Source organism: Poromitra crassiceps (genome assembly GCF_964638095.1).
Source record: "Poromitra crassiceps genome assembly, chromosome: 9".
NCBI classification, from domain to species: domain Eukaryota; kingdom Metazoa; phylum Chordata; class Actinopteri; order Beryciformes; family Melamphaidae; genus Poromitra; species Poromitra crassiceps.
The window spans coordinates 48,651,027-48,675,468 of NC_139630.1; the positions used below are offsets into that span (position 1 = coordinate 48,651,027).

At 47.2% G+C, this 24,442-nt stretch overlaps 1 protein-coding gene across 2 annotated transcripts in view; it reads left to right on the top strand.

The window, feature by feature from the left end:
* LOC310782749 (SAM and SH3 domain-containing protein 1-like) overlaps positions 1-24,442 on the top strand; it is a 249,063-nt gene that overhangs the window by 163,797 nt on the left and 60,824 nt on the right. Inside the window, exons 1-2 of one of the 2 annotated variants that reach the window (XM_083643485.1) lie at positions 2,541-2,967; positions 16,459-16,587. In XM_083643485.1, the coding sequence (XP_083499611.1) occupies positions 2,860-2,967; positions 16,459-16,587 (237 nt within the window). In that variant the 5' untranslated portion in view covers positions 2,541-2,859. Of the gene's footprint in view, positions 1-2,540; positions 2,968-16,458; positions 16,588-24,442 lie in introns of those variants that run through there. The other variant, XM_083643484.1, reaches the window with a different exon arrangement.

Genomic DNA, 24,442 nt, shown 5'->3' on the forward strand with positions numbered 1-24,442 from the left:
CCACACGAGGCGGCCCAGCACTCTGCATGCTGTCACCAGGGCTACAGATGGGGGGTCGGCGGTGGAGACCCCCGGGTTGCCGACTCGCCGGCGAACAAAAGGCCACTTGTGCGAACGTGTGTTCCATGTGTTTACACTGTAAGCAGGATAGTGTTGAGCAGCTACGCCTGCAAAAGTCATAATCTTGACCTAACAGCGTATACACAAACACACACTTTGAACCGTGATTATGGTGTTATGGGGACTGACCACAGCCAACAGAGAGGGATAACGCTAAGGCTAAGGAAGAAAGTCAACACGCGACACACGGCCCATGGAGCACAGTGCAAAAATGCAGACGTCATACCTCCTGTAATGCACCGTGTAATCCACAGGGGGCCTCCTATCATATATCTCCCCCACACTACAGGTGAAACCTACAGCTTTGGGGCGTCCTGTGTAACTGATCACCTTTTACAGGGTCACTTAGAGGAATGTGAGGTAGAGACTGCTGCTGTGTTTATTCTGCTCTGCTCTGTTCTGTTCTGTTTGATTTGTACAGCCCTTAACCACCGTTACAGCCCCAAAGGGCTTCGCAACGCCAACGTTTTGAGAACAATAAATGAAAACCACACAACCTAAGACCAGCCACTGAGGACTAGCGGGGGGAAACTCCCATAAACCTCATTAGGAACCAAAAGATGTGAGGAACCATGGGAAGGGCTAGTCACAGAGAGGGATTCCCCCTAGGATGGTCAAGACAGTCGGAGGACTGATCTTGAATATAGCTTTGATTGCATGATGGGTGTCGTCATATCTGAGCTGGTGTACAGCAGGTGAGGTGGTGTTTGAGATGGGCATGTAGCCACCGGGAAGAGCTGAGTGAGAAGCTTTGGTTTTACACTCTCTCTCTCTCTCCCTCTCTCTCTCTCTCTCTCTCTCTCTCTCTCTCTCTCTCTCTCTCTCCCTCTCTCTCTCTCTCTCTCTCTCTCACTCTCTCTCTCCTGGCATCTGTCACCAGACCTGGCAGCTGTTGCTGCTGTGAGAGAATGTGTTTTTGCTTTCTGGCTGGAGAGACACTCAGGACTTCTTCATCACAATAGCGTTGCTGCTGCTGGAGCATAACAAACGCCTAATCAGGCAGGATGGCTGTGCAATTTCATGCTTGTGCTTAACGTGTTTTACTTTTACCAAGCGGGCCGGGCTCTGTATTCTACTCTTATTCAAATGAGATGTGTGGTGCAGACTGAGGACATTGCTGTTGCATTGTTAAACCGATTGTTTGTGTTCTGCCTTGTGTGTGTATGTGGTCATCCATACAGAAAATAGTTAGAGTAGTAAATTAGCCTACTTCGTTTTTCTTTTTTTCTTCTTTCTTTTTGTCCAAGGTCCATGCTTTCTTATTGCTGGTGGATTTGTAACATGAATAGGGCACAGTGTGCGTCACCCACTTAAAACATTTTTCCCATGCGCCTTTTTGTTTTTCAGACAATTGTGTGGGGAAGGTGGCTTTGTTCTCGATCCCTATTCAGAGACAAGTGGTGGAAAAGCCATGTCAACACAAGATACAAGTTTTTCTACTCTGTTTGATGAAAAAAAATAAAAAAATAAAAAGACCCTCATGAAAGAGAACTGTAGTAATCCTATAACACATTTCAGAAGGATAGGCCACTACGGATATCACAGCAGAACCATAAACTTCAAAATAGTTTAAGCGGTAAAATATGTTGGACTTTTATAGGTGCATTAAAGTGATGAAGAGGGGATAAAAATACCATTAAACTAGATAAGGTCACTGTAAACTCACCGTTGAGTAATACACACACACTATAAGAATGCTATTGTGAGAGTCAACACCAAGTATGATAAATCAATCAAACCTTTATTGACAGACACTTGGTCCATAGATGTCACATACACAATTACAAAAAGCACATAAGAGCACAATAAAAGAACGTACATTATAAAAGAGAATCATACCAGAGTTTCCACATAATGTGACTGGTATCTCACAGTGCTTAGCCTAGGATCAACTTACTATTGAGTACCTTAGACACATTATAAGACGTATGATTATTATATGGGAATATTAAAGATATTGTTTTCCCCCCGAAAGGGATGACCTATAGTGGGTACTGGGGTAGCCATCCTCCTGACATGTTTTTTTTTTTTTTTGCTGCTGTAATGTTTTGCTGGGAGGAGTGTGTGTGTGGGGAGAGAGCATGGGAGAGAGAGAGAGAGAGAGAGAGAGAGAGAGAGAGAGAGAGAGAGAGAGAGAGAGAGAGAGAGAGAGAGAGGGACGGGTGACGAGAGAGGGGGGAGGCGCAGTTTAGAGGTCTGTGCTGCGGGCGTTTTCTCACTCGTTATTTTTAATGGAAATAAGTCTCTCTCTCTCTCTTTGGTGTAGTTGTTTGAGACACTTTTCTGACGGCCACCGAAGGATTACAACTTGTTGAAAAGTTTTTTTTTTGCGGACTTCGCCAACTTCTTCCCCCCTCCCCGGTGCGGGGTTTGGTTTGTGCCCGGGCACAGCTCGGTGCGGTGCGGATTGCGGAGCAGGGAACACCCCGGTGGAAAAACTTTGCGAGACGAATGACCTGTTGTGGGACCACAGAACTCCAGGCTGTCATTAGAGCCTGTTTCTGTTTATTTTAGACTCGGGATTCAACTCACGAGTGTCGGGGAAGTTCCCTAAATATGCCCGGACGCATTTTACGCACTGCACGTCGGTTTGTGCCTGGTAATGTGGGAACCTTTTTACCGGTGCGTCAAGGGCAACTTTCTCTAGCAAGCGTTGCCTCGGCAAACTGCTGGTGATCGGGCCGCTGCATTGAAGCTGTTTGCGCCAGAGTGGCCAAAGTGAACACACCGCAAAACACTATGGAGGATGAGCAGGGGGCCGCTGCGCCCCCCGAGCAGCCCCAGGCGGACAACGCCGCCGCGTCCGACAGTTTCTCCCGACTGTGGACCGACGTCATGGGGATGCTGGTAAGTTTGGGGGTGTTTTTTCAGGGGGAGGGGAGACAGGAACATTATTACATTAACAACTAGCTGAGACTTTTCACCCTTGTTTGTGTATTGCTGTTGGTTGGTGCGTGCACCAAAACATTGGAGTGCGCTCCATCATGTAGTTCCCACGTTTCAGACCCATCACTCCACATGTGGTTAGGGAGTCGGGTGGCCTGTTTAGTGAGAAGCTCATACTGTTTAGTCGGTCGGATTTCAAAGGAAGCTGGAATCGAGAATTTGGTAGGTTAACTGCACTGTTGAAAGATTAACCCTTTTGTACCCATTTGTGTGCGTGTGTGTGTGTGTGTGTGTGTGTGTGTGTGTGTGTGTGTGTGTGTGTGTGTTTCATTATAAATATTCTCAGTGTTGTAATTAACCTTGATCCATGCCTCAAACTGCCGTGTTGGGTCCTTGAATTTGAGGGAATTGGGCCAGTGGAAAGTAATTGAAAAGTCCCTGAATTTGATGTTTAAGAAGGTGGCTGTGCTGCAACAACTTTGGCCCCCATCCATGGCTTTTAATTCAATTGTAGATTCAGTAGCCTGTTTTTATGGTGTACTTGTTTCCTTTGAGGCTAGTTAATTGAGTGTTTGCACTAGGCCCGGAGTTCCCAAACTTTTTCATGTACAAGAAAGCGTTGCCCCCTGGACCTGTCTGAGGAGATTGTTTTGTCTGTCTGTACTGTAACATCAGCAGCCAGCCACAAATGTTATCATTAGCATTCTGTATGCTGACTCCTTGTGATGGTGAATTGTTATGAACCCACCCAGGCAACAAACCACTGCTAGTGTGGTAGTATATTGTGAAAACGTACACATTTACATTAGAAAGTCTGATTTGTCATAGCATATTAGTTCCCCCATATTTGAAGATTTGTTTTTGTTTTGTTTAGTTTTTATCTGATTTTCTCCCCAATTGTACTTGACCTGCTGCCCCAGTCGCTGCTCCACCCTCTGCCGATCTGGGGGGAGCCGTAGACTAGCACCATGCTTCCTCCGACACATGCACAGTTGCCAGCCACTTCTTTTCACCTGACAGCGGGGAGCTTCACCGGCAGGACATAGCACGTGGGAGGATCATGCTATTCCCACCAGTTCCCTTCCACCCTGAACAGGCGCCCCGACCGACCAGAGGAGGCGCTGCAGCGACCAGAACACATACTCCTAATCCAGCTTCCCACCCCCAGACACAGCCAATCGTGCTGTATGGACGCCCGACCAAGCTGGAGGTAACACGGGGGTGTGAACCTGCAACCCTCGTGTTGGTAGGCAGGGAATCTACCGCTACACTACCTGGACGGACGCCCGTCGTTTTTCTTCTAAAGCTGTATTATCTAAGTGAAGATACAATCAGTGCTGGAGACTCCAGAGAGCCACGTTGGTTTATGTTTGTTTACAGTGATTCCGTGCCTTAAATCAACTTGACTCCATGTTCTTGTTCTCCTCTGGAGATATTTTGCATTTGCAAAACAACGGTGATTTCTGCAACATTAGTCTTCTGAGTTTGCGTGTGAAGGCAGACAAAACAACCGTAATTTAACAGGGATCTGATTGATCTGCTGAACAAATGTGCTGAAGTCACTTCCAGTCTGAGTGTTTCAAGACAGAGGTGTTAATTTGGTTTGGTCTGGAACTGAGGATGTGAATAGTGTTTGTCCTTGTCTGTGTCCTCGTGTGTGTGTGTGTGTGTGTGTGGGTGTGGGTGTGTGGGAGTAGTCCTGCCCTCTGACACCGGGTGTGAGACCCGGGCTCCCAGCCAGGCGATTTAACCAGATTTATTGCTCTGGAGGCAAATGTCTTCTAGGCCGTGCTCATCTTTGACGTCTTTCCCCTTCAGCTGGAGCGCACGCACACCACACACACGCATACACACGCACACCACACCACACCACACACATTCTTACACACCTTACACACACAATTAGCACCTCCATTGGCAGTTGCAGCAAACTTTCATAACTCAAAGGCAAAATGGCTGCTGGTGCTCAGACAGGCCTGTAGTTGTGTCTAACATTAGTAACAAAGTTCAACATGTATTTTCAGTCTAATTAAGTTTAACCTTTATGTTAACAAGCAAGCTATCCTTAGTTCCAGTAAACGCACACTCACATTATTTCAAAACTGTTGACCTCAACAATAGTTAGAATATGTTTCCAGATATCTTTTGACATGTTTACCTCTGAAGTCTTGGGAGGCCTAGACGGCTGCCTGTGACCAACATCACTTGTTGTCCATTTTGGTGGCAGCATGCACGGCTTAATATTATTTTAACACAACTCTTTCTCTATGCTTGGGAAACAGAAAGTATAATAGTAATCTGATTGGCTTTCTTGGACGTTGACAGCAAGTCGTGTCCCCCAAAAGTGAATCAGAAAATATTTCCCCTCCTTTAGAAAGGTCCCCTCGATTAAACCCTAAATCTAGCCATTTATTTATTGGCTCAAATCAGTTACAAAATCACTAAATACACCCATGTCTATCAAGTCTATCAAAAACAGTCTGCAAATAACTTGAATACCGAGTTAATTTGCCTATAGGCCTATGCTCAATGTCATATCTTTATGCAACCTGTGGAATGACCCGAGCACAATGAATACCCTCTCTCCCTTGAAGCAAAATGGCCCTGCTATGTATAGCCGGGGCACTATGTAATGCGCTTCAATAGCCTTTGTTGTATAGGGGGCCCTATATGGGAATGGCCTTTTCAATGTGGGTTTGCCCCGAGCCTACTGATCCCACTTAATTTAGCGTCGCAGATGTATTTGGTCTTGGCTCGTCACACGTGAGGAGACAAGCCTGCATACCTGTTCCACCCCAGATGAAGATCTGCCAACATGCTTACTCCACTTTACCTGTCTTGCCACTGTTTGTGTTCCAGCATGCAAACAGAAACACTTGTGCTATTTAATAAATGTCAGGGGTTAAAACAGCCAACGGCAAAGATGTCAGAGATCCGCATCCAGGATCATAATGTCATCTGTCTACGATTGCATCTTGATATAATGACATTTCATGGTGTCTGACGGTAGATCAAAGGCCCGCGAATGGCCCACAGTGTTATTGTGAGCCCCTCTCTCTGAGGTTAACCATACACAGCAGCCTGTTGTGGATGGAATGTGTTTAATAAGAATACCTCAGTCAAACAGTCATTTATTTGTGGTTGAAGCCGAGTAAACAGCGCTTGAGCCAATTAAGAGTCAAAGGCAGTTTAGGAACTGGAACCGGAGCTGTTTCTAAGTGCTTGGATTTACAGATGTCTGAGTGGGGTTTTACTTCTGGACCCAGCCCTCTTCTGCAGGCACGAGGTTCCTTCAAGTCCTCAGATGTTGACATTCTTTCTTGAGTGTTGAATAAGCCGCATTAAATCTAGATCCCTGGAAACATGACACGTTTGTTTCGGGCATAATGTTGAATGTTTTCGAAGGTGTCAGTGCAGTTTTCAGGTTCTCATTGAGAATCCGTCGCAGTGCCTCTACTCTGCGCCTCAGAAGTTCCTTGGGTTTGTGCAGTCTGGTTCTACCTGGAATTGCTGCTGTGTCTCGGTCTCAACAAACCTTCGGAAGGGAAAGGAAGCGCACATTTTCAGACATGCCTTTGGGCACGACACGTTTCTAATTGTGCTCCCTCTCTGCCCACATCATTTCATCACAAACCTGGACAGTCATCTTTTATTCCCTCCCTCCCTGCGCTTCTGAAAGAAAGCTCTCATCCCGTTTTGCTTGGAAGTTCATCTTGAGCCACGGGCTTTGGGAAATATTTTACTTGCGCGCCGAGAAGCTTTTTTCTGTTTTGAAGAGACTTTTGTGGTGTTTTACAGAGCGTGGGCGGCTGTTTGTCCATTTGGACAATGATTCATCCCCAGACCTAAGGCTTTGATACAGCTCTCGAGACGCCATTATTGATTGCGTCTGAGAAACATATGGTTAGATGAAGCGATCCGTATTGTCTTCCTCCCACATACAGTAACACTTGGTACCGAGTGTTGTTTTATGCGTCAAGTCATTTCCTGCCAAACCAAGGATAGTTATTAAGCCACTTTGTAACTTCACACATAAAGTTCTAACTCAACCTATCAGAGCCTAAATGTGTCTTCTCCTCTGCTCCGCCTCCCTGACTGGGCTCATTATTGAGGTCATACAGAGATCTGGCAGGTTTCCTCTGTGGAGGCGAGGGGGGGCTGTTCTCTGAGAGACATGGATATCCTCAGGAAGCCCTCTGAAAGGGGGTGGACTGTGGCCCCTGGCCTCCTCTTCCTCGACAGTCTTCCCCCTTGGCTCCTAATGGCAAATACTTCTCCTTTCAGTCAGACGTCCACTGTCTGTATATACTATGGAATCCTCCACTTCTCCACCTGGAACATTTCTCTCTTGAACTTGGTGGGTGATGGTGTTTGCTAAGTTGCACATGATGGATTCTCTGTCACCTTCTCATCCACCTGTCTCTACCATAGATCTCATCCACCTGTCTCTACCATAGATCTCACCCACCTGTCTCTACCATAGACTGTAAAAAAAATATCTCACCCACTTGTCTCTACCATAGACTGTAAAAAAAATATCTCACCCACTTGTCTCTACCATAGACTGTAAAATAAAGATCTCATGATCCACTTGTCTCTACCATAGACTGTAAAAAAAAATGGCTGCTGCCACCTTGGTATTTTGGAGTCAGAAGTGACGTATTTTGTAGCCATATTTGGACAAGCTCGGCAAGCTGTGTGATCACTGGACAGGCCACCTGTCAGTCACGCCCAAAACATTGTATATTTTTTTATCATCTATTTTACTCTAAACAGGTGAGTTATATAAAAAGTAACACCTCGTACAGTTGTCATGAATGGTGAAATAAGCTATATAGACCAAAACCGTTTTTGAGCCAGGCTGTAAACATGTTATATGTATGCTGTAAAGTCGGGCATTTTAACATGGGGGTGAATGGGGAAGGACTCCCCTTTGGAGCCAGCCTCAAGCGGCCATTCGAGGGTTACTGCAGTTTTTTGTACTTCGGCAGTGGCCTCAATGCGACCGAGCGAAACTCCCCCCCTCGATCTCGACTCATCTTTTTCCATCCCCCCGTGTCTCGTTTGCCTCATCTTTCGCCTCCTGGTCAGTCTTCTGTGATTGGTCAGACACTCAACACCGTCCCAGTGCAGGAAGCTGCTCTCAGCTTGAGCGTGGGGATGATCAAAACTTGGCTGTAGGGCGAGCCTCAGCCACTGGAGGCATAAAGAGATGGGGCGGAGTCAGTGAGGGATTGCTTACCTAGTACCCACCCTGGCTTTTCACGAAGAGTTGTGTGGGGACCGGCCGCGTGAGCCTCTCACAGCTTTGGTTTGAGCCGAGGTATCCATGACTCAGGAAGAAACAGGATCATTCTGTTGCTTCACCTCTTTCAAATGAGACATCACTATGATGCAACACAATCCCACACGCGAGTGGGTGGTAATTATAAACCCGCCCCTCCCACCCTGTGGCGGGAGGGGCGGGTTTATAATTACCGTCCACTCGCGTATCAAGTGAAAGTGATCGTAGTTGACATGCTAACATTACATCAGATGCATGACTCTATTGTCATCTGTTGTCACTGTCCCCTCCCCCTAAAGAATGGCTAGTCACAAGGCTAGCACTGTAACAATAGCTTCTGCCATGGACACCACAAACCCCGTCCCCTATGTGGCTGAGCCCCCAGTGTGACAAACGGCACTGTCAGGAATGTGTACCTAAAGGATCGACCAGAACAAACGCGTAAGGCGGGACTAATGGCTCTTAACCCAATGGAATGTCTTTCTGGCTGGTTATGACGAACAAGCACTTTCTTTGAGAGAGTGCTGCACACAACATCTCGCATGCTTGTGGAAAACATGAATTGACTTGGTAACTTGATTGAGAGATTAGCTCTGCAAAGCTTGGCAGCGATTCCTTAAGCACGCGAGGGGACCCGAGTTGTCGGCACCCATGAGTTCTGCCTCGCATGCTGGCTGTGGAATTTGTTTAATAACTTCACAAGAGAGCGCTTTTAGTGTGCCGTTCAGATGTATCTCGAAGAAAGAGTGGCTTGAACTGTGGCCGTGCACATTTTGATTGTGATATGTTCATCCGAAGAGCGATGGAAAGAACAGCTTGCTGACTCCAACGATTTATTCGGTGAAACTTTAGCGAGCGCCGCAGGATCCGTCCAGTGGAAGTGTTGAATGGCCGCCATACTCGGGAAATGGGTTCCACCAGATTTACCCCAAAAAGAATCAATCCTTATTGGCTGTAACTCCGGCAGGACCCGCACATTAACTGCCCACACGAAATGTTTCATCCAGGCTGTTTGGTTTAGACCCTGGGTGACTCAATCATGAATTTCACCGCCTACAAAAGTCCTTCCACAGTTTGCATCTGTGGTGATTTCCTTCAGTCAAGGAAACGGGCCACGGTGGTGAAGGTTGAACGCACTGTTGCACGTGTAGCGGCTGCGAGTACGAGTGGAGTGTGGCAAATGGTGGCATCGAGATGATGTGCATTTGTGGGCCAAATCCTGGCAGTCAACAGAACGACAGACCACAGACTCAATGACAGACAGCATGGCAGATCCTTTGCTATATTTTACTTTTTCATATTTATTGATAGTGACAGTAGGAATGAAGTGAAAGACGTGCACAGCAGCACTGCGCGGTGCCTACTAGCCTTGTCTCTTTAGCAAACAGACTCTGCTTAATACTGACTGAATATGTATAACCAAACCCAGCGGGGTAGCAGGCATTCGTGGAATGCCGTGGTTAATTGATTAAGTCAGCAGGGGTCACCACAGAGCCCTTAATGCTCTTTCCATTCGCATCTCCTCAACCGTGCTCCCTCCTCGCGTGGGCGCATGGAGCCCACATATTTCTCCTCACGTGAGCTAGATTCCAATATGAAAGCCGCCAGCTAATTTGATTTATCCATGAGAACTGACACACTGCAGGGAAGAATATGTGTATATTGGAACGCAGCCATGGTTGCTGCTAATCATGTAGATTCCTCATAACTAATCTTACATTCTGGATAAATGAGTTGTTGGTAATTGCTCAATAGCATTCATATCACACATGCCTGAAATATTCACCCAGTGTGGTGTAATACCGGTAATCTGTCTTCTGATGTGGTAAACAACATGCCAGACAGACACTTTCAGACAGACATTTCATAGTTTGTGCTTTTTTTTTTATCCAACTGTCTGTACAGGAGTCACCCCAAAGCATGTTCTGTAAAGGTTTTGAGAGTTACGCAAAGTGTTGGAACAGAACCGACATGCCGGTGCGCAGTGTGTCAGTGCACTCTGACAAGCTTCAGCTGGGAACATGGAGGTGGGAGTAGCCGTCTGGACGGAACATAGCCTACTGTGGAATACATGTGGTTTAAAGTCAAAGCTGAGGCATATAAACACATGCGTGCGTGCCGCACACAGACACAGGCTCGCCTCGCACACGCACTCTTTGTATTTGCTGGGTGTTGGTCAGCTTGTATGAGTATTGTTCTCCAGGCAAACCCGGGGTGTTGACCTCCCGCACATCTACTGTAGGGTGGAGAGCGTCAGCTGAGACTTTATGAGTCTCGATTCCAAAAACCAAATCTAGATTTGTTTTGTTTTCACTTTATATTTTTTGGTTACTTTGTGTCCCGAATGGTTAACATACTCAAGAGATACTGGGGATTTTTTTTAAATGGCGATTAGGATCAGTGTGCTAACACACACAGAGCCATATGTTGTCTAGCGGGTGATAGATTTAAGACCTTTCCATCGGTTCTTTGTGATAGATAAAGGTTTTCTTTAAAGTGCCTCTTCCCAGAGAGGCCAGATGTTTTACCCCCCTCTCTCCAGTCAGTAGCACACAAATCATCGCCTGTCCCGCCCGCCGTGTGGACCACCGTCAACCCCCCGCGTGCTCTCCCACCTCCGCTCCCGCCTAGGCCCATTCGCCCTCGAACGTAAACGCTCAATCGCTTATGTCCCAACGCACACCATCAATCTGCCACGCACAAAAGCTGTGGCTTTTCTTTCTTTCTTCACGTGTTTGTTCTCTCACCTAATCTGTTTCTCCCAAAGGCGGTTCCACTCGCTGGACTGGCTCTCATGTGCGCTCCCTCACACCTCCACCCCCACCCCCCCGACCACACACACACACACACACACACACACACACACACACACACACACACACACACACACACACACACACACACACACACACACACAGTAGATATGCATAATATGTGTGTTGCGATGTTGCCGGGTGGGGAGGGTTCCCCCCCCACCGTTCCAGTCAGCGTCCCAGCTGGGACCAGCTGTGTTGGGGCTGCATGAGCTAACGCCAGCGGAGGAATCCTAAATATCTAAATGCACACACACATACCGTATATATATATAGATAGACACACAGGCACGTCTTTATGAGACTCAGTGAGCAGAGCCAACGCACAGACCAGCAAGCCGCAGCAGGCTTTACCTGTGCAAAGCTGAGGGTTTACGTTACGTCAAACTCCAAAGTCCCTGCAGCGCTTGAGGCCAGACAGTGGCATGAGAAAACACACGCATCAGCAGTTCTGCTGTGGTGGCACAGTTCTGTCAGGCCCAACTAATCCATCACTGCTAACCCTAATCGGGGTGGTCTTTAGTCAATCAGGAGTCAGTACACTCTCCGGGTTGAGTTTCTGCTTCTCTGTTGGATATATGGTGAATAGATCAGAGCAGTGAGTCTCTCCTTGGCTTGTTTATGGTGATTAGAACATCCTGGGGTTGTCTAATAAGAGCGTCAGTGTGAGGAATGGAAGGGAATGCATGTGTCGGCCCTGCTCGTCTCAAACCATATGTTCTGTATGTTCTGGACATGGCAGGAGTTCTCCTGTAATGAGACCGCGAGGATAGATCACAGCCAGGCAAACTGGACTTTTGAGTCACGCGGAGAGAAAACACGTGTGTTGTTAGTGCTGGTACATTTAATGCATAATCACTAATTGGCGTCCATAAGTCAAACCCGAGTTGGATCGTGAATCATTGGCTGGCCTCGGGTTTGTTTTGGTCCACTGTTGTTGTTTTTGAATTCTCCAGCGTGGGTGTGCGTACACGTACATGCTAATGTGTGTTCTCTCTATGTGTAGACAGCCATCTCTGAAGAAGCCCCTGTGCCCGTGTGTGTGTGTGTGTGTGTGTGTGTGTGTGGTACACTCCACAGTGCCCCATTCAGCTGTGGCCTGGCACTCAGATAGGGAGTGCTGTTGAGAGAGACAGAGACTGAGAGAGACTGTTCGGGCCCTACACAGTGAGACTGAGCGATACTGTTGGGTAGTGTTGTCACGATACCAAAATTGTATCGATACCGATGCCAAGTTTAGTATCACGATACTCAATACTGATACGATACTCCAATACTGATACGATACTCGATACCTAATGCATAAGAAACAGAGTCCACAAGGTTGATCACATTCACAAATTCAAGGTTTAGTAACACCCAACAGTCACTGTGGGATTGAAGGACACCTTTTGAAACGTGTCTCTCTGGTGTTAGAAGACCACCATATTAACTGAAGGTTTCTGTGTTAGAAGAAGAATAACTAACTGAATGTTTCTGTGTTAGAAGAATAACGCCATATTAACTGAATGTCTCTGTGTTAGAACAACGCCATAATGTAGGCTATCCCTATGTATCTCTTAATACAATATTTCTCTTTACACTCTTTACAAATGATATAGCCATGTACATTGCACCCTTCACAACATCCTGTGATATCAGTCAATTTTTGAGACAGGTCCTTTGCCTGTCTCATTGAAAACAGAAACACAATAGAAAAATAGGAACTGCAGCACTGCCACAGCACACTATAGGGCCTATAGTGTGCTGTGCCTATAGTGAGCCTATAGTATAGGCTATGTAAGATGGCTCAGACTGAAAAGTTAGTAGTGTGTCTGTCCAGTAACACACAATAACATAGCAAGTGTAACCCAGGTTATTTATTTTGTAGTGACACATTACAGATGTCACTCAAAGGCTTAGGCCACACTCGCGTGCTTTACCGACGGCTCCTGAACGCGTCATGTGCAGGAGGCAGACTGGAGAGGATGCAACTGCGATAGTGTTTGTCTGCTCTCAACTCCGTTAATCTCTCTTTAATCTTCATAACAGCGGCTCATTACCCGCTGTACACAACGTGCACTAGTTCTGCACAAGCACTCGCGGGTCTCTCCTCCTTTTACCGACTCTCTCACTAATCTCACCGCTGTTTACATGCTTTTCAGATCGGCTAATGTTACTTAGCTTAGCTGTTAGCTACTTAGCTTAGTTCTCTCCCTCTCAGTAAGATGTTTATGTTCGTTAGGCATAGCATTCATGTATATTTGCTGGAGGGGGAGAAGTCTCCCGCTAGTGTTGATGTCCAGTGTGATGGCAGAGACACTGGGAATTTTGGGAAATCTGTGTTTGTTTATTTGTTGCGTCGTGTGTAACGTTAATTAGACGAGGAAATCCCCAACTTCCTTTTAAAAGCACAACAATGGCTACTTAAAGTGATGGTACCGAACTTTGGGAACTTCCATTACCGAACCGTTTTTAATAAAAAGTATCGAAATAGTATCGGAATTTCGGTATACCGTGCAACACTACTGTTGCCGCCCTACACAGTGAGACTGAGGGAGACTGTTGGGGCCCTACACAGTGAGACTGAGAGAGACTGTTGGGGCCCTACACAGTGAGACTGAGGGAGACTGTTGGGGCCCTACACAGTGAGACTGAGGGAGACTGTTGGGGCCCTACACAGTGAGACTGAGAGAGACTGTTGGGGCCCTACACAGTGAGACTGAGGGAGACTGTTGGGGCCCTACACAGTGAGACTGAGAGAGACTGTTGGGGCACTACACAGTGAGACTGAGAGAGACTGTTGGGGCCCTACACAGTGAGACTGAGGGAGACTGTTGGGGCCCTACACAGTGAGACTGAGAGAGACTGTTGGGGCCCTACACAGTGAGACTGAGGGAGACTGTTGGGGCCCTACACAGTGAGACTGAGAGAGACTGTTGGGGCACTACACAGTGAGACTGAGAGAGACTGTTGGGGCCATACACAGTGAGACTGAGAGAGACTGTTGGGGCACTACACAGTGAGACTGAGAGAGACTGTTGGGGCACTACACAGTGAGACTGAGAGAGACTGTTGGGGCCATACACAGTGAGACTGAGAGAGACTGTTGGGGCCCTACACAGTGAGACTGAGGGAGACTGTTGGGGCCCTACACAGTGAGACTGAGAGAGACTGTTGGGGCACTACACAGTGAGACTGAGGGAGACTGTTGGGGCCCTAGTACACAGTGAGACTGAGAGAGACTGTTGGGGCCCTACACAGTGAGACTGAGGGAGACTGTTGGGGCCCTACACAGTGAGACTGAGAGAGACTGTTGGGGCCCTACACAGTGAGACTGAGAGAGACTGTTGGGGCCCTACACAGTGAGACTGGGGGAGACTGTTGGGGCCCTACACAGTGAGACTGAGAGAGACTGTTGGGGCCCTACACAGAAAGACTGAGAGAGACTGTTGGGGCCCTACACAGTGACTCAATGCTAGCTGTCTGCCTGGCACAGATTAGATCAACAACTGATGAATATGCAACAGTTAGCCACCACCACTAGAATGGTTCACATTTTGACCAAGGCAGGAGATGGGAGTCAGGCCTCTCTCCCAAGTTGTACAAAAGGGGTTGTGCAATGACCTATAGGGTTTCATTTTTAAAGTATGGGAATTAAGATATATGATACATAAATAAAACTGTTTAATATCTTGCATGTTTGTTTTTCCATAATGACTTCCAAAAATTACTTCCCCTAATCAATCATGTGAGATTAGTTTATTTTTGTCTTTTTTTTAATGGCCGTTATCTTATTTTGGAGCGAAAGCATTCATTTCTGTGCCAAAATCTCAGCAAATGACCATTGGTAGTGACAGTTTGTATTCATTCACTTTCATTTTTCAGAGGTTTTATAGGACCCAGGCCAGGGTTCATCTGTGCTGCTGGCCACACTATTAATGACTCCAAGTGTAACCTAGAGGCCACTATTCAGCATCATATCCAAGGAGGATTCTGTTGAGTAAGGCCTTTATTATATGGAGCATAACTTCCTCCTTCAATCCTAAACACACACACGTCCTCCACACAAAGACAGGAACTGTGCAGATCTAAACTGCAGCAAGCCGGAAGAGTGTGTTTGCTTTACAGTTTGGAGAATGTCTGAGGAGGTAAAGGGCATCCCTGATATAGGCCTCCACACAGACAAAGGCCAGGAGCCGAGCAGGCTGGCTGACATTACTGTGGGGGATAAGAATCAATGAACCGCCAAAATATACATATACAGACATTTTATTGAGGGTTATATTTAGATTTGTGTTGGGTTGGTGGGTGGGTGGGTGGGTTTTGGGTGGAGCAAAACTTTGACCACCCTAGTTGAAGCTTTGGAATGAATGGTGTTCCTGAAGCGTATGTATGTTCCAGTAGAGCAGTAGATCACACATAATACAAACTCACTTTTTCTCGTCTTCTCCTAAACTTCCCGGCGTATTACATGCTGAGCTAGCCACATAATGCTATTGCATTCCCATTGTCGCTATAGCACTTTAGTTCACTAATAGCAGCAGTGTGGGAAACTGTGGTGTGTGAGTGATTTAGCTTTCTCTGTGTCTCTACGCCGCGCCCCTCCCCTGCCGTGCCAGGTTCACCCCAACTTGCATGCCTGCCACTTTAGCAGGCACCTTTCATACGCCACTAATTGCGAGTGTATGTGACAGTGGTTTCATCAAGGCACGCTTAGGGAACATGGGAAGCGTGGGGGGGAGAGTGGGCCTGTCAGAGTGCTTTCCATCACGCTCCCTCTCCCCACCTGGAGAGCTGGTGGGCTGCAGATGCTGTCAAGTTGGTGGAAGCAGTGTGAGGGAGTGAAGGTTTTTTTTGTTTTTTTGCACAGATTTTTGTTGAAACGGAGATCAGTGCTTAAGTTTGTCATGGTGGAGGAGAGTGAATTAATTGGTCACAGGGATACTGTTATGGTGATTGCACTGTGAAAACAATGGCCACCTTAACAAGTAGTGTATTCCGCTTAAATGCTTTAATTTATTTTCTTTTTTGTATGGGGAAGTTAAAACAAATCTCAGTCGAATGGGAAATTTCACTCGTTTACAATGCAGCTTAATTTTCTGGGAATTATTGACTGTATTGAAATGAGACTGATCACTCCGCTTCTATCAAGATAATGTCACTTGACTCTAGAAACACGTTGATTTGCAATGAAAAACCAAAAGCAACATTTGAAAAATAAGATTTAAGACTTAATTTACACGGTCAAGATGGACAGATTTTCCAATGCACACCATTTCTTCATGGAAATGTGATGATAAGACTGTCTTCCTTGCTCAGGATGTTCTGGTGCCCTGGTGTTCTAAGCGTGCCCCTCTCTCCTCCTCTCTGCAGGATGGTTCTCTGGGCAACATAGATGACCTGGCAGAGGAGTACTCAGAGTACTATAACACCTGCTTCAGCGACGTCAACGACCGCATGGAGGAGCTACGCAAACGACGCGTCTCCCAGGAGCTCGACATGGTGAGCACACACGCACACACACACACACACACACACACACACACACACACACACACACACACACCAACCAACCAACCCCTCGTATAGTATAGCAATATGATCGCAGCAATAACACAGCTGGCAGCCACAGCGGTTCCTGCTCTGGCCATCAAATTGTTCAGGGATAATGAGCATTTTTGCACAAATCCTTTAATAATGACCCACAAAATCCCCGTGTTCAGAGTCGTCTCATAGCTTCCACAGTGTCATTTCCAAACGCTCAGCCAACTGCGGAACAGCGAGGGAACCAACGTCAATGTGTGCTAGCCTAGGGATGGTGACTTTTCCCCCAAAGGCAGTGTGGCCTTTCTGGATGTGAATGCAGTTGGGTTGTGGGGGTCCGTGGGGGGAGGGGGGGGGGGGGGGGGGGGGTTTGGGGGTCCTTTTCACAAGGATGTAGGGTAGTGGGGCACCCCTTTGGTTGCCAAGCTACAAGCGAAGGTATGAAAGAATGCTGGTGCCGCCACTGTGGGCCTCGCTCTGTGCTGCACACATACAAACACAGTGTTGAATGCTAATACGCTAACTTCATAATTGGCCCATGTCTCTATTCATTGTGAATTAACCGATTAAAACTGACCCTTGGGCTTAATTGTAAAATAACTACTGTGCATATTTGTTTGTTTTGAGTGGAAGAGAGTGCTACAAATAGGCAACTCATACATGATACATTTATCTGATCTAAAACCATATTGAGAGTGTTTTTTAGAGTGGCGTTCTGCCCTGTTCTATCTCATATTATGCTACTTCACTTAGCCTGAATGTGCTTGAGGGAGAACTGGCCGACTTGAATAAAATAAGTCAGTCAGCTGTCACAATATAATAGCTTTGGCTGTCAGGGAGATGAAGTCAGCGCTCCTTCCATAGAATGTACTCACTCCTCACGCCGGGCAAACACCAGTGTCATATTACTGCAGCTTTACTCATTTTCTACCAGCAGCCAGAATGTCTCGTTCATCTCTTTTTGTCTGTCACTACTGGTTTGGCAGTTCGATAGGAGGAAAAGCAGAGAGGTAGCAGTGGGGATAGATAGTCTTTAAGGAGCGTATGTGCCTGTACCTCTCAAAGGCCGCCATGTGGTTTTGTTTGGCATGACAGGTAGGGCTGAGAGATAAGGATCCTACAGCTTGATTCATGGTGCTCTTCCTCCCAATGATCGCTGTTCTCACAGCTTTCAGTTGGCACTTTGCCAAGTCTAAAGTCATGTCTGTGGATGTTCTACGCAGACGTGTTCCGCGTCTGATCGCGTTTTACTGCGTTCTCCTTGTGTGGCGGTCGTCCGTGCGCTCCTTTTCCCGCGTTGTGAGTTTATCGGTGTTACTGTGGAGGAGTAACGCGCAGCACTGCTCTGCACGTTGCCCGGGTTTGCAAAGGTTTTATCCAGAGGAGATAAAACACGGGGGGGAAGCAATCAAGGCTGATTTTACAGCCCGTATAGGAGGATGGAGGAAGCTGACTGGGCCCCGAGCCTGGAGCCCAGCACAGGAGGAGGAGGAGGATGCGAACAGAGGAAGACGAAGAGGGGGAGACCGAGGAGAGGTGGAGAATGTGAGACCCTGCAGCTGTTATCCCCCCCCTGCAAAGTTTGGCAGCAAAAGATAGGAGAAGAGGAGGACTGTAATGAAGGATATATGGGTCAGACGACAGCTTACTGAGAGCCCTGAAGACTGAAGTATGAGCCCACGCTATAGAGATTGAACTTTTCCCTGCATTTCACTACACTACAGTCCTTTTCTAAATTTAGAATTGGGGAACATTCAAGTCTGCCATTTTCGCCGCTCTACTGGTGAAACTAGGTGAAGACTAAATCCCTCCTCTTGGCCAATATTGTTACGGTATCCTATTCCTGAAGGGGATTCGATGAACCGCATTCCTGCCAGTTTTTCTGGCTGGGCTGGTGTCGTGTGTCCGGACTGGACGCCATCGTAGACCGTCTCAAAGTCTGTGGAAACCTGGAACGCCGAGCGGGCAGAGCGACTGACAGAGCACAGGAGAGCGAGAGACACTGAGAAATAGATGGAGAGAGAGAGAGAGAGAGAGCATAGAGAATGACTATTGTGTCTTGTGAAGTGTGTCCAGAAGCCAGTGGCTGCCAGCCAGTCTCATGCAGCAGTCTGAGTCTCCCTGAGGACCAATAACAGATGGTTAGAGAAGGTCACGGGTCTGATGGGGTGGCATTTAGCGAGCAGCACCCCTGAGGGACGTGGCCTTTAGGTAAAGACCTGTCACCGCCAAAGGGTACAGGAGGGTGGCGGCGCTATCGGGACGACTCAAGACCCACTCCCTCTCCGGTCATTGTCTTCCTCCTCTTCTCTCCATCCTCCAAATTAGCTTCTTTCTATTTCTGGACTGCTCACTCTAATCTCTAATCTCACCTCTCTCCTATTAGAACTTGTTGGGACCAACTTGTGGTTAGTTACTCCATCACACCAGAGCAGCTCTGGCCAGGAGGCATGTGACCCTAGGAGGTCAACGGTCACCATAGCCGTGACCTTTCCTGGTCATTGGGTTAAGCTGGACAGTGGCAAGCTGGATATATCACACTGAGAGGGGCCTAAGGTTAACGCATGGGGACTGTCTCAGGGAGCGGGCCGACAGGCTGACCCACAGACTGGTATGCTCGTGAACTGACCACACATGTGGGGGATTTGGCCTTGGAAAATTCCCAGAAGAAAAGCACAGAGGCTCAGGTTCAGTCTTGGTCACCAAAGAGAAGAAGCTGCCATGAGTGCCATATTTCACTTTCTGTTCTCTAAAACTCTATACTATCTTTTCTTTCTCAGGGGTCACATTTTGGTTTCATTCTATACTTGGGCATCACTTCCTGTATAGAAATGTTCTTGCAACATTCTGAAATTTTTCAGAAAAATGTGTCTCGCTCATCACAGTCCTCGTGTTGTGTTTTTGTTTTGCACAACATGTCTGCCAGCCCACGAGGGGCCTGCTGGCCAAGTGATGGCCACAGCCCCATTATGAGCCGGTGATGGAGGCTCTCACGGAGATGCCTATCGATGTGCCCGTTTCCTGCCTGACCTCCGCCGGGCTAGTCCTCTGCGTCTTCGTGTTAGTTTTATGAGTCGCGGGGACACAAAGGGTTAAATAAACATCCCCTTTGGGAATGGGATGTATGGATTAGCTGTATCACGCACGCTCTCCCAGCTCTCCTATAGAGAGCCGGAGATACGGACGTCTCTCGGTGTGAAAGTGGGGCCCGCCAGCTAAGCCTTATTGCTGGAAGTGATGCAAAGTATTGCAACTTTGACAAAATGTTTTGTTTTCACCTGACAGGCCAGAAAAGTCAGGCACATGGGCAGAAATTAAGATTTGAATTCCAATTTTAGTCATATTTAGAGCTACTTTTTTATTGCTTTGCCTGTCACTACTTGAAATGAACACATTGTTGTTCAAAAAAAGCGAATGAGAGCACATTTATGTTTTGCCTTGTCCACACGCTAATAAAGTGCCACGCTTTTAACTTCATACATCTTTTCAACCATGGCATGCACTGTAAAATGTCTTTTTTGGATCATTTCTGGTATAATTGACGTTGATTTAATTTGTATAATTAAATACAGAAAAGTTTGCAGTCTTTTCCAATTATTTAACAAATTTCAAAAGCATCAACCATGGCTTCCTCCACTGAAAATACCATGACGTTCTATCGTATATGCACATTACTGCATGCTTAATTAGATATCGCATAATTTGCATATTTTAATTACAAAGATTGTACAAAGTGTTTTCATTTATCTTGAGCTCTTTCCCAATATAAAATGTAGGCAAGTAAAAGAAAAGCAATGTATTTTCCTTTTCAGCTCTGATAGATGCTCTTTAAAAAGTAGGAGCAGTCCCCTGAAAAAATATAAGCCACTTGTCTTTTATAAGTGTTAAATGTGAAGAGAGGTGAAGCTGTTGACTTTTTCTCTTTTACCCAGAAGTACCAAGTCCCTTTTGTCCAACCATGATCCATCTACCACTCTTGCCAAAAAAAATCTCCAATCTCATATCAGGATGGGGGGTGAGTTGTTTGAGTTCACTCAATTCAGGAAGTGGATTGTCTATCAAATTCAAAGGCTCCTTTGTCATGAACATTTTCTCAAACCTGAATTGACCTGAAGAATGTATCAAATCATTTTCCATATAGGCTGTCTTGTTCTTGTTACCTTTTCTTTTACGCAAAGAGCACAGAAGTTCTTTAATCTCAGCCTGTATTGAGCCACAGTAGCAGGCTGCTCAGTGTGACTGTGGTGGCTGCTGAAGTTGAAAGCACGCCAAAACATGGAGGTAAAATCTACAGGCATGCACAGACTGGCTGCTGAATGAAAAGCCAGGGGAGGGAGGCCTCAAACTGGCTATTAGCATCTCTGTCTAACCACAGCAATGGAAAGATGAAGTACATCAAACATGCATAAATCAACATGATCATTTTGGAATTTGTGGCTGCAGGCAGCAGGGCACATTTATTACCATGTGTACACGGCCTGAAGGCCCATTCCTATCTGCGATCGGTTCCAAAATCACTGTAGTGTAGCTACCAAATTCTCCCGCCCCCTTTATTGTTGTCTCTGCATCCAAAACGTTTTGAGATCGAACCAAAAATTTGACAACTTTTTAGGCTTATAGTTATCTTCATGGTCATCTTTTATGATGTGAATAGGCCTTAAAGGTGTAGTTACCTACAAAAGAATAGGCCAATTGACATTTTGGTGCAAAAGGCTGAAAGTCCCGGCTTCTCCGGGTGCTTAGAGCACACCAGAATGATTTGGCACCAAATCCAGTCAGCTAGGCGTGAGAAGACAGACCTGCATGTGGTATTCTTGGACATGACAAAAGCTTTCGGGTCAGTACCACATAGTCCCACAGTTAAAACGGGGAGGAAGTGGAACCCAAAAGAGGCAGTGCAGCAAGCGCAAGCAGCCAGTGGGTTGAAGTGTCGCAAGGTAAACACTTCAGAAGAGCCTTGTTTTGACCGAGATCCTCCAGCTGTTGAACCTGCCTGGTTGAACCTTCTCAGAGGTGAACCACTTTTGACACAAAACACCCATCAGCTGGTGTCAAATGGATCCGCCGGCCTCAGGTATCCTCCCTAATGGTTTCTAGCCCAGAAGCTCGTCAGCCGGAGGTCAGGACTCAAGTTCAGGCTCGCTCTGCTGTTTTGTTTTGCCACGAGGAGAGGTGAGCAACAGGTTGTTCTGGGCTCAGGCCTGCATGAAGTCAAAGTGGCTCAGTTCACCAGGGTTACACCTACAGCGGGAAGAAAGTCTCTGCTGCGTGTTCTGTCGCTTATTTTTCCATTCTACCTTCAGGACTCAACGTCAACGTGCACAAAGAGTGGCCTATGTTGCTGTAAGAGTGCTTTCTGTAGATGTGCTGATAGAGAGGCAGGACCCTGTTATGGGCAGAACCCATGTGAAGAAGCCACTGGTGTATTTGTAGTTTCATGGTATGATTTATTCATCAGCATAGGCATTGTGACCCTGTCACTGGAATTTGTAATAACTTTGGTATTTGTCTTGAAATAGCAAAACAATGACGATCCGGAAGGCTTAGGAATGCCTCACACTGTAGACGCACGCACGCACACACACACACACACACACACACACACACACACACACACACACACACACACACACACACACACACACAGAAGTCCTTCTGGAAAGGAAGTGGATAGAGGTGTTGCTGGTAAGAGATTTTCCACCATAATGGATTCAAGCACGTAGCGGCTCAGGGGTGGCATGGCAGGCTGTGGTCGACCATGCCCACTGAAAACACACATTTCCTGCTTGTGTGTGTGTGTGTGTGTGTGTGTGTGTGTGTGTGTGTGTGTGTGTCTATGTGCACTTCCTTCTATGTCTAATCATGACCTCATGTGTATATACAGTATATCCATAACATCTTGAAAATGAGCTGGTTCTACAGGCCTGCCTCGTCCCGGGTCCGGTTCCTCCACTAACGTCTCTTTGGCCTTGCCCCAGGCTCTCCGGTCGGTCCCCGTGCGTCCATGCCTCCTCAGCACACCGACGTAGTCCTACCTTACCAGCCTCGTACCTGCCCAGTGTGCCCACCCACCGTGCCAGTTGGCATCCTCACCACGAAGCCACCTGGTCTCTCTAGCTTTGCCACACAGACGCCCACTTGTGCCCGTAAGGCTGGCAGCAACTCCAACTGTGGTCACTCCTTCCTTTGGTGGGCTCTGCAGCTATTTTTGGACAAGGCTTCTGCTATTTAACACTTTTTGGTGCAATATTTCTGCCCCTCCTCTTGCATGAACACACACGTTTGAGTTGAAAGGCAGAACATAGCTGTACTTTCTGGATTCATGAGGGGAAGCTGTGTGCTGCTGCTCGCAACTTACATTCGCTTTACATCGTGATCCTCATTAGACTCTCCCTTACTGCCCAGCTTTCTTTTATTCAACTCAGTCATGCATAAGTAATCGGGGAGTCACACGCGTGGGTGTAACACACACACACACACACACACACACACACACACACACACACACACACACACACACACACACACACACAGTTTAATTTGATATGTGCACAAACAGTCTTGCGGACTTCTGGGGAGAAAAACACATGCACTTTCACACGCACGGGTGCCAATTCAGGGTAAGTAGGGCAGTATCTCAAGCTGGTAAGTTCATGTAAAGGATAGCACGCTCCCTCAGGGAGTGTTTATCCATGAGATCTAAGCTAACGCGCGCGCGCGCGCACGCACACATGGGTGCTCACGCGCGCATCCACACCAAACTGCATCAATTTAATGTTGTACTTTAAGAAAGTGTGTCAGTTGTGCTGACACAGTGTTCACTCTGAGCTCCTCCATGATGCACAAGCCAGAGAGAAGCCAGAGAGAAGCCCAGGTTTACCTCAGGAAGCTTTTCCACACGTTTTCTCTTCATACACGTTTTCTTTTCTCTCCACATCCTGCGCTGCTGCGACAAGTTCATCTCACAGATCTGCCGTGAAAGGCAAACGGGATGTGGGCTTTGTTTGTGTTTCACTGATCTCCTCTCCCCCCTGCCTCCATCCCAGAGATGGCAGCACAGATGGGGGGAGTAAGAGGAGAGGAGGAGGAGGAACAGAGAGCCGCTTTGTGTCCCTGTCTCTTAGGAGCTCTATCTGTGGAAGTGGAGGCCATGTGTGTGTGTGCGTGGATCTTGTTGGTCTACGTCTCTATCTGAGTTTATGTGTGTGTTTGGATCTGTGGTTTGCGTTTTGTACGGCTGAGTCAGGGTCTGTGCCTATGCATGTCGGCGTGTGTGTGTGTGTGTGTGTCCATGTGCTGTGTGTTTGTTAGGCAGTGTGTTTTAAAGGGAATCTTTACAGTCAGTGGGCTCCGTGCCCGTGGAGATACCGAGGCGCTGGCGAGTCTGGCGTATCGCTCGTCTGGAGCAGCCATCAAAGAGGATCTGATAGCCACACAGACATCAAACCTTGGTGAGAGTATGCGGGAGGGTGCACGGGTGCGTGCAAGTGCACGTGAGCGTACACCTGTGTGCGCGTGGCGCCTCTGTGTCTTTGCGGGTGTCGTTATGTGCATATTCCCCACAATGCACTTGTTTAACCGGAGCCGGGTGCCAAAGCTGTGCTCGCTGCTCAACGGATGGATGTTGGTGTATTGTGTCATTGTCCCACATTAAGCTCTCTACCTTGGTAGGAAAAAGGCCTACAGCCCCGCCCCCATGTTACAGCGCAGGATCATATACGGACAAGAAGACCCACCACTCTGTAGGTCTTGTTGTAGATCACGTTTTTATGAGCTTAGACAGGTACCTGCTCCCTGACTTATGGGAATCTCC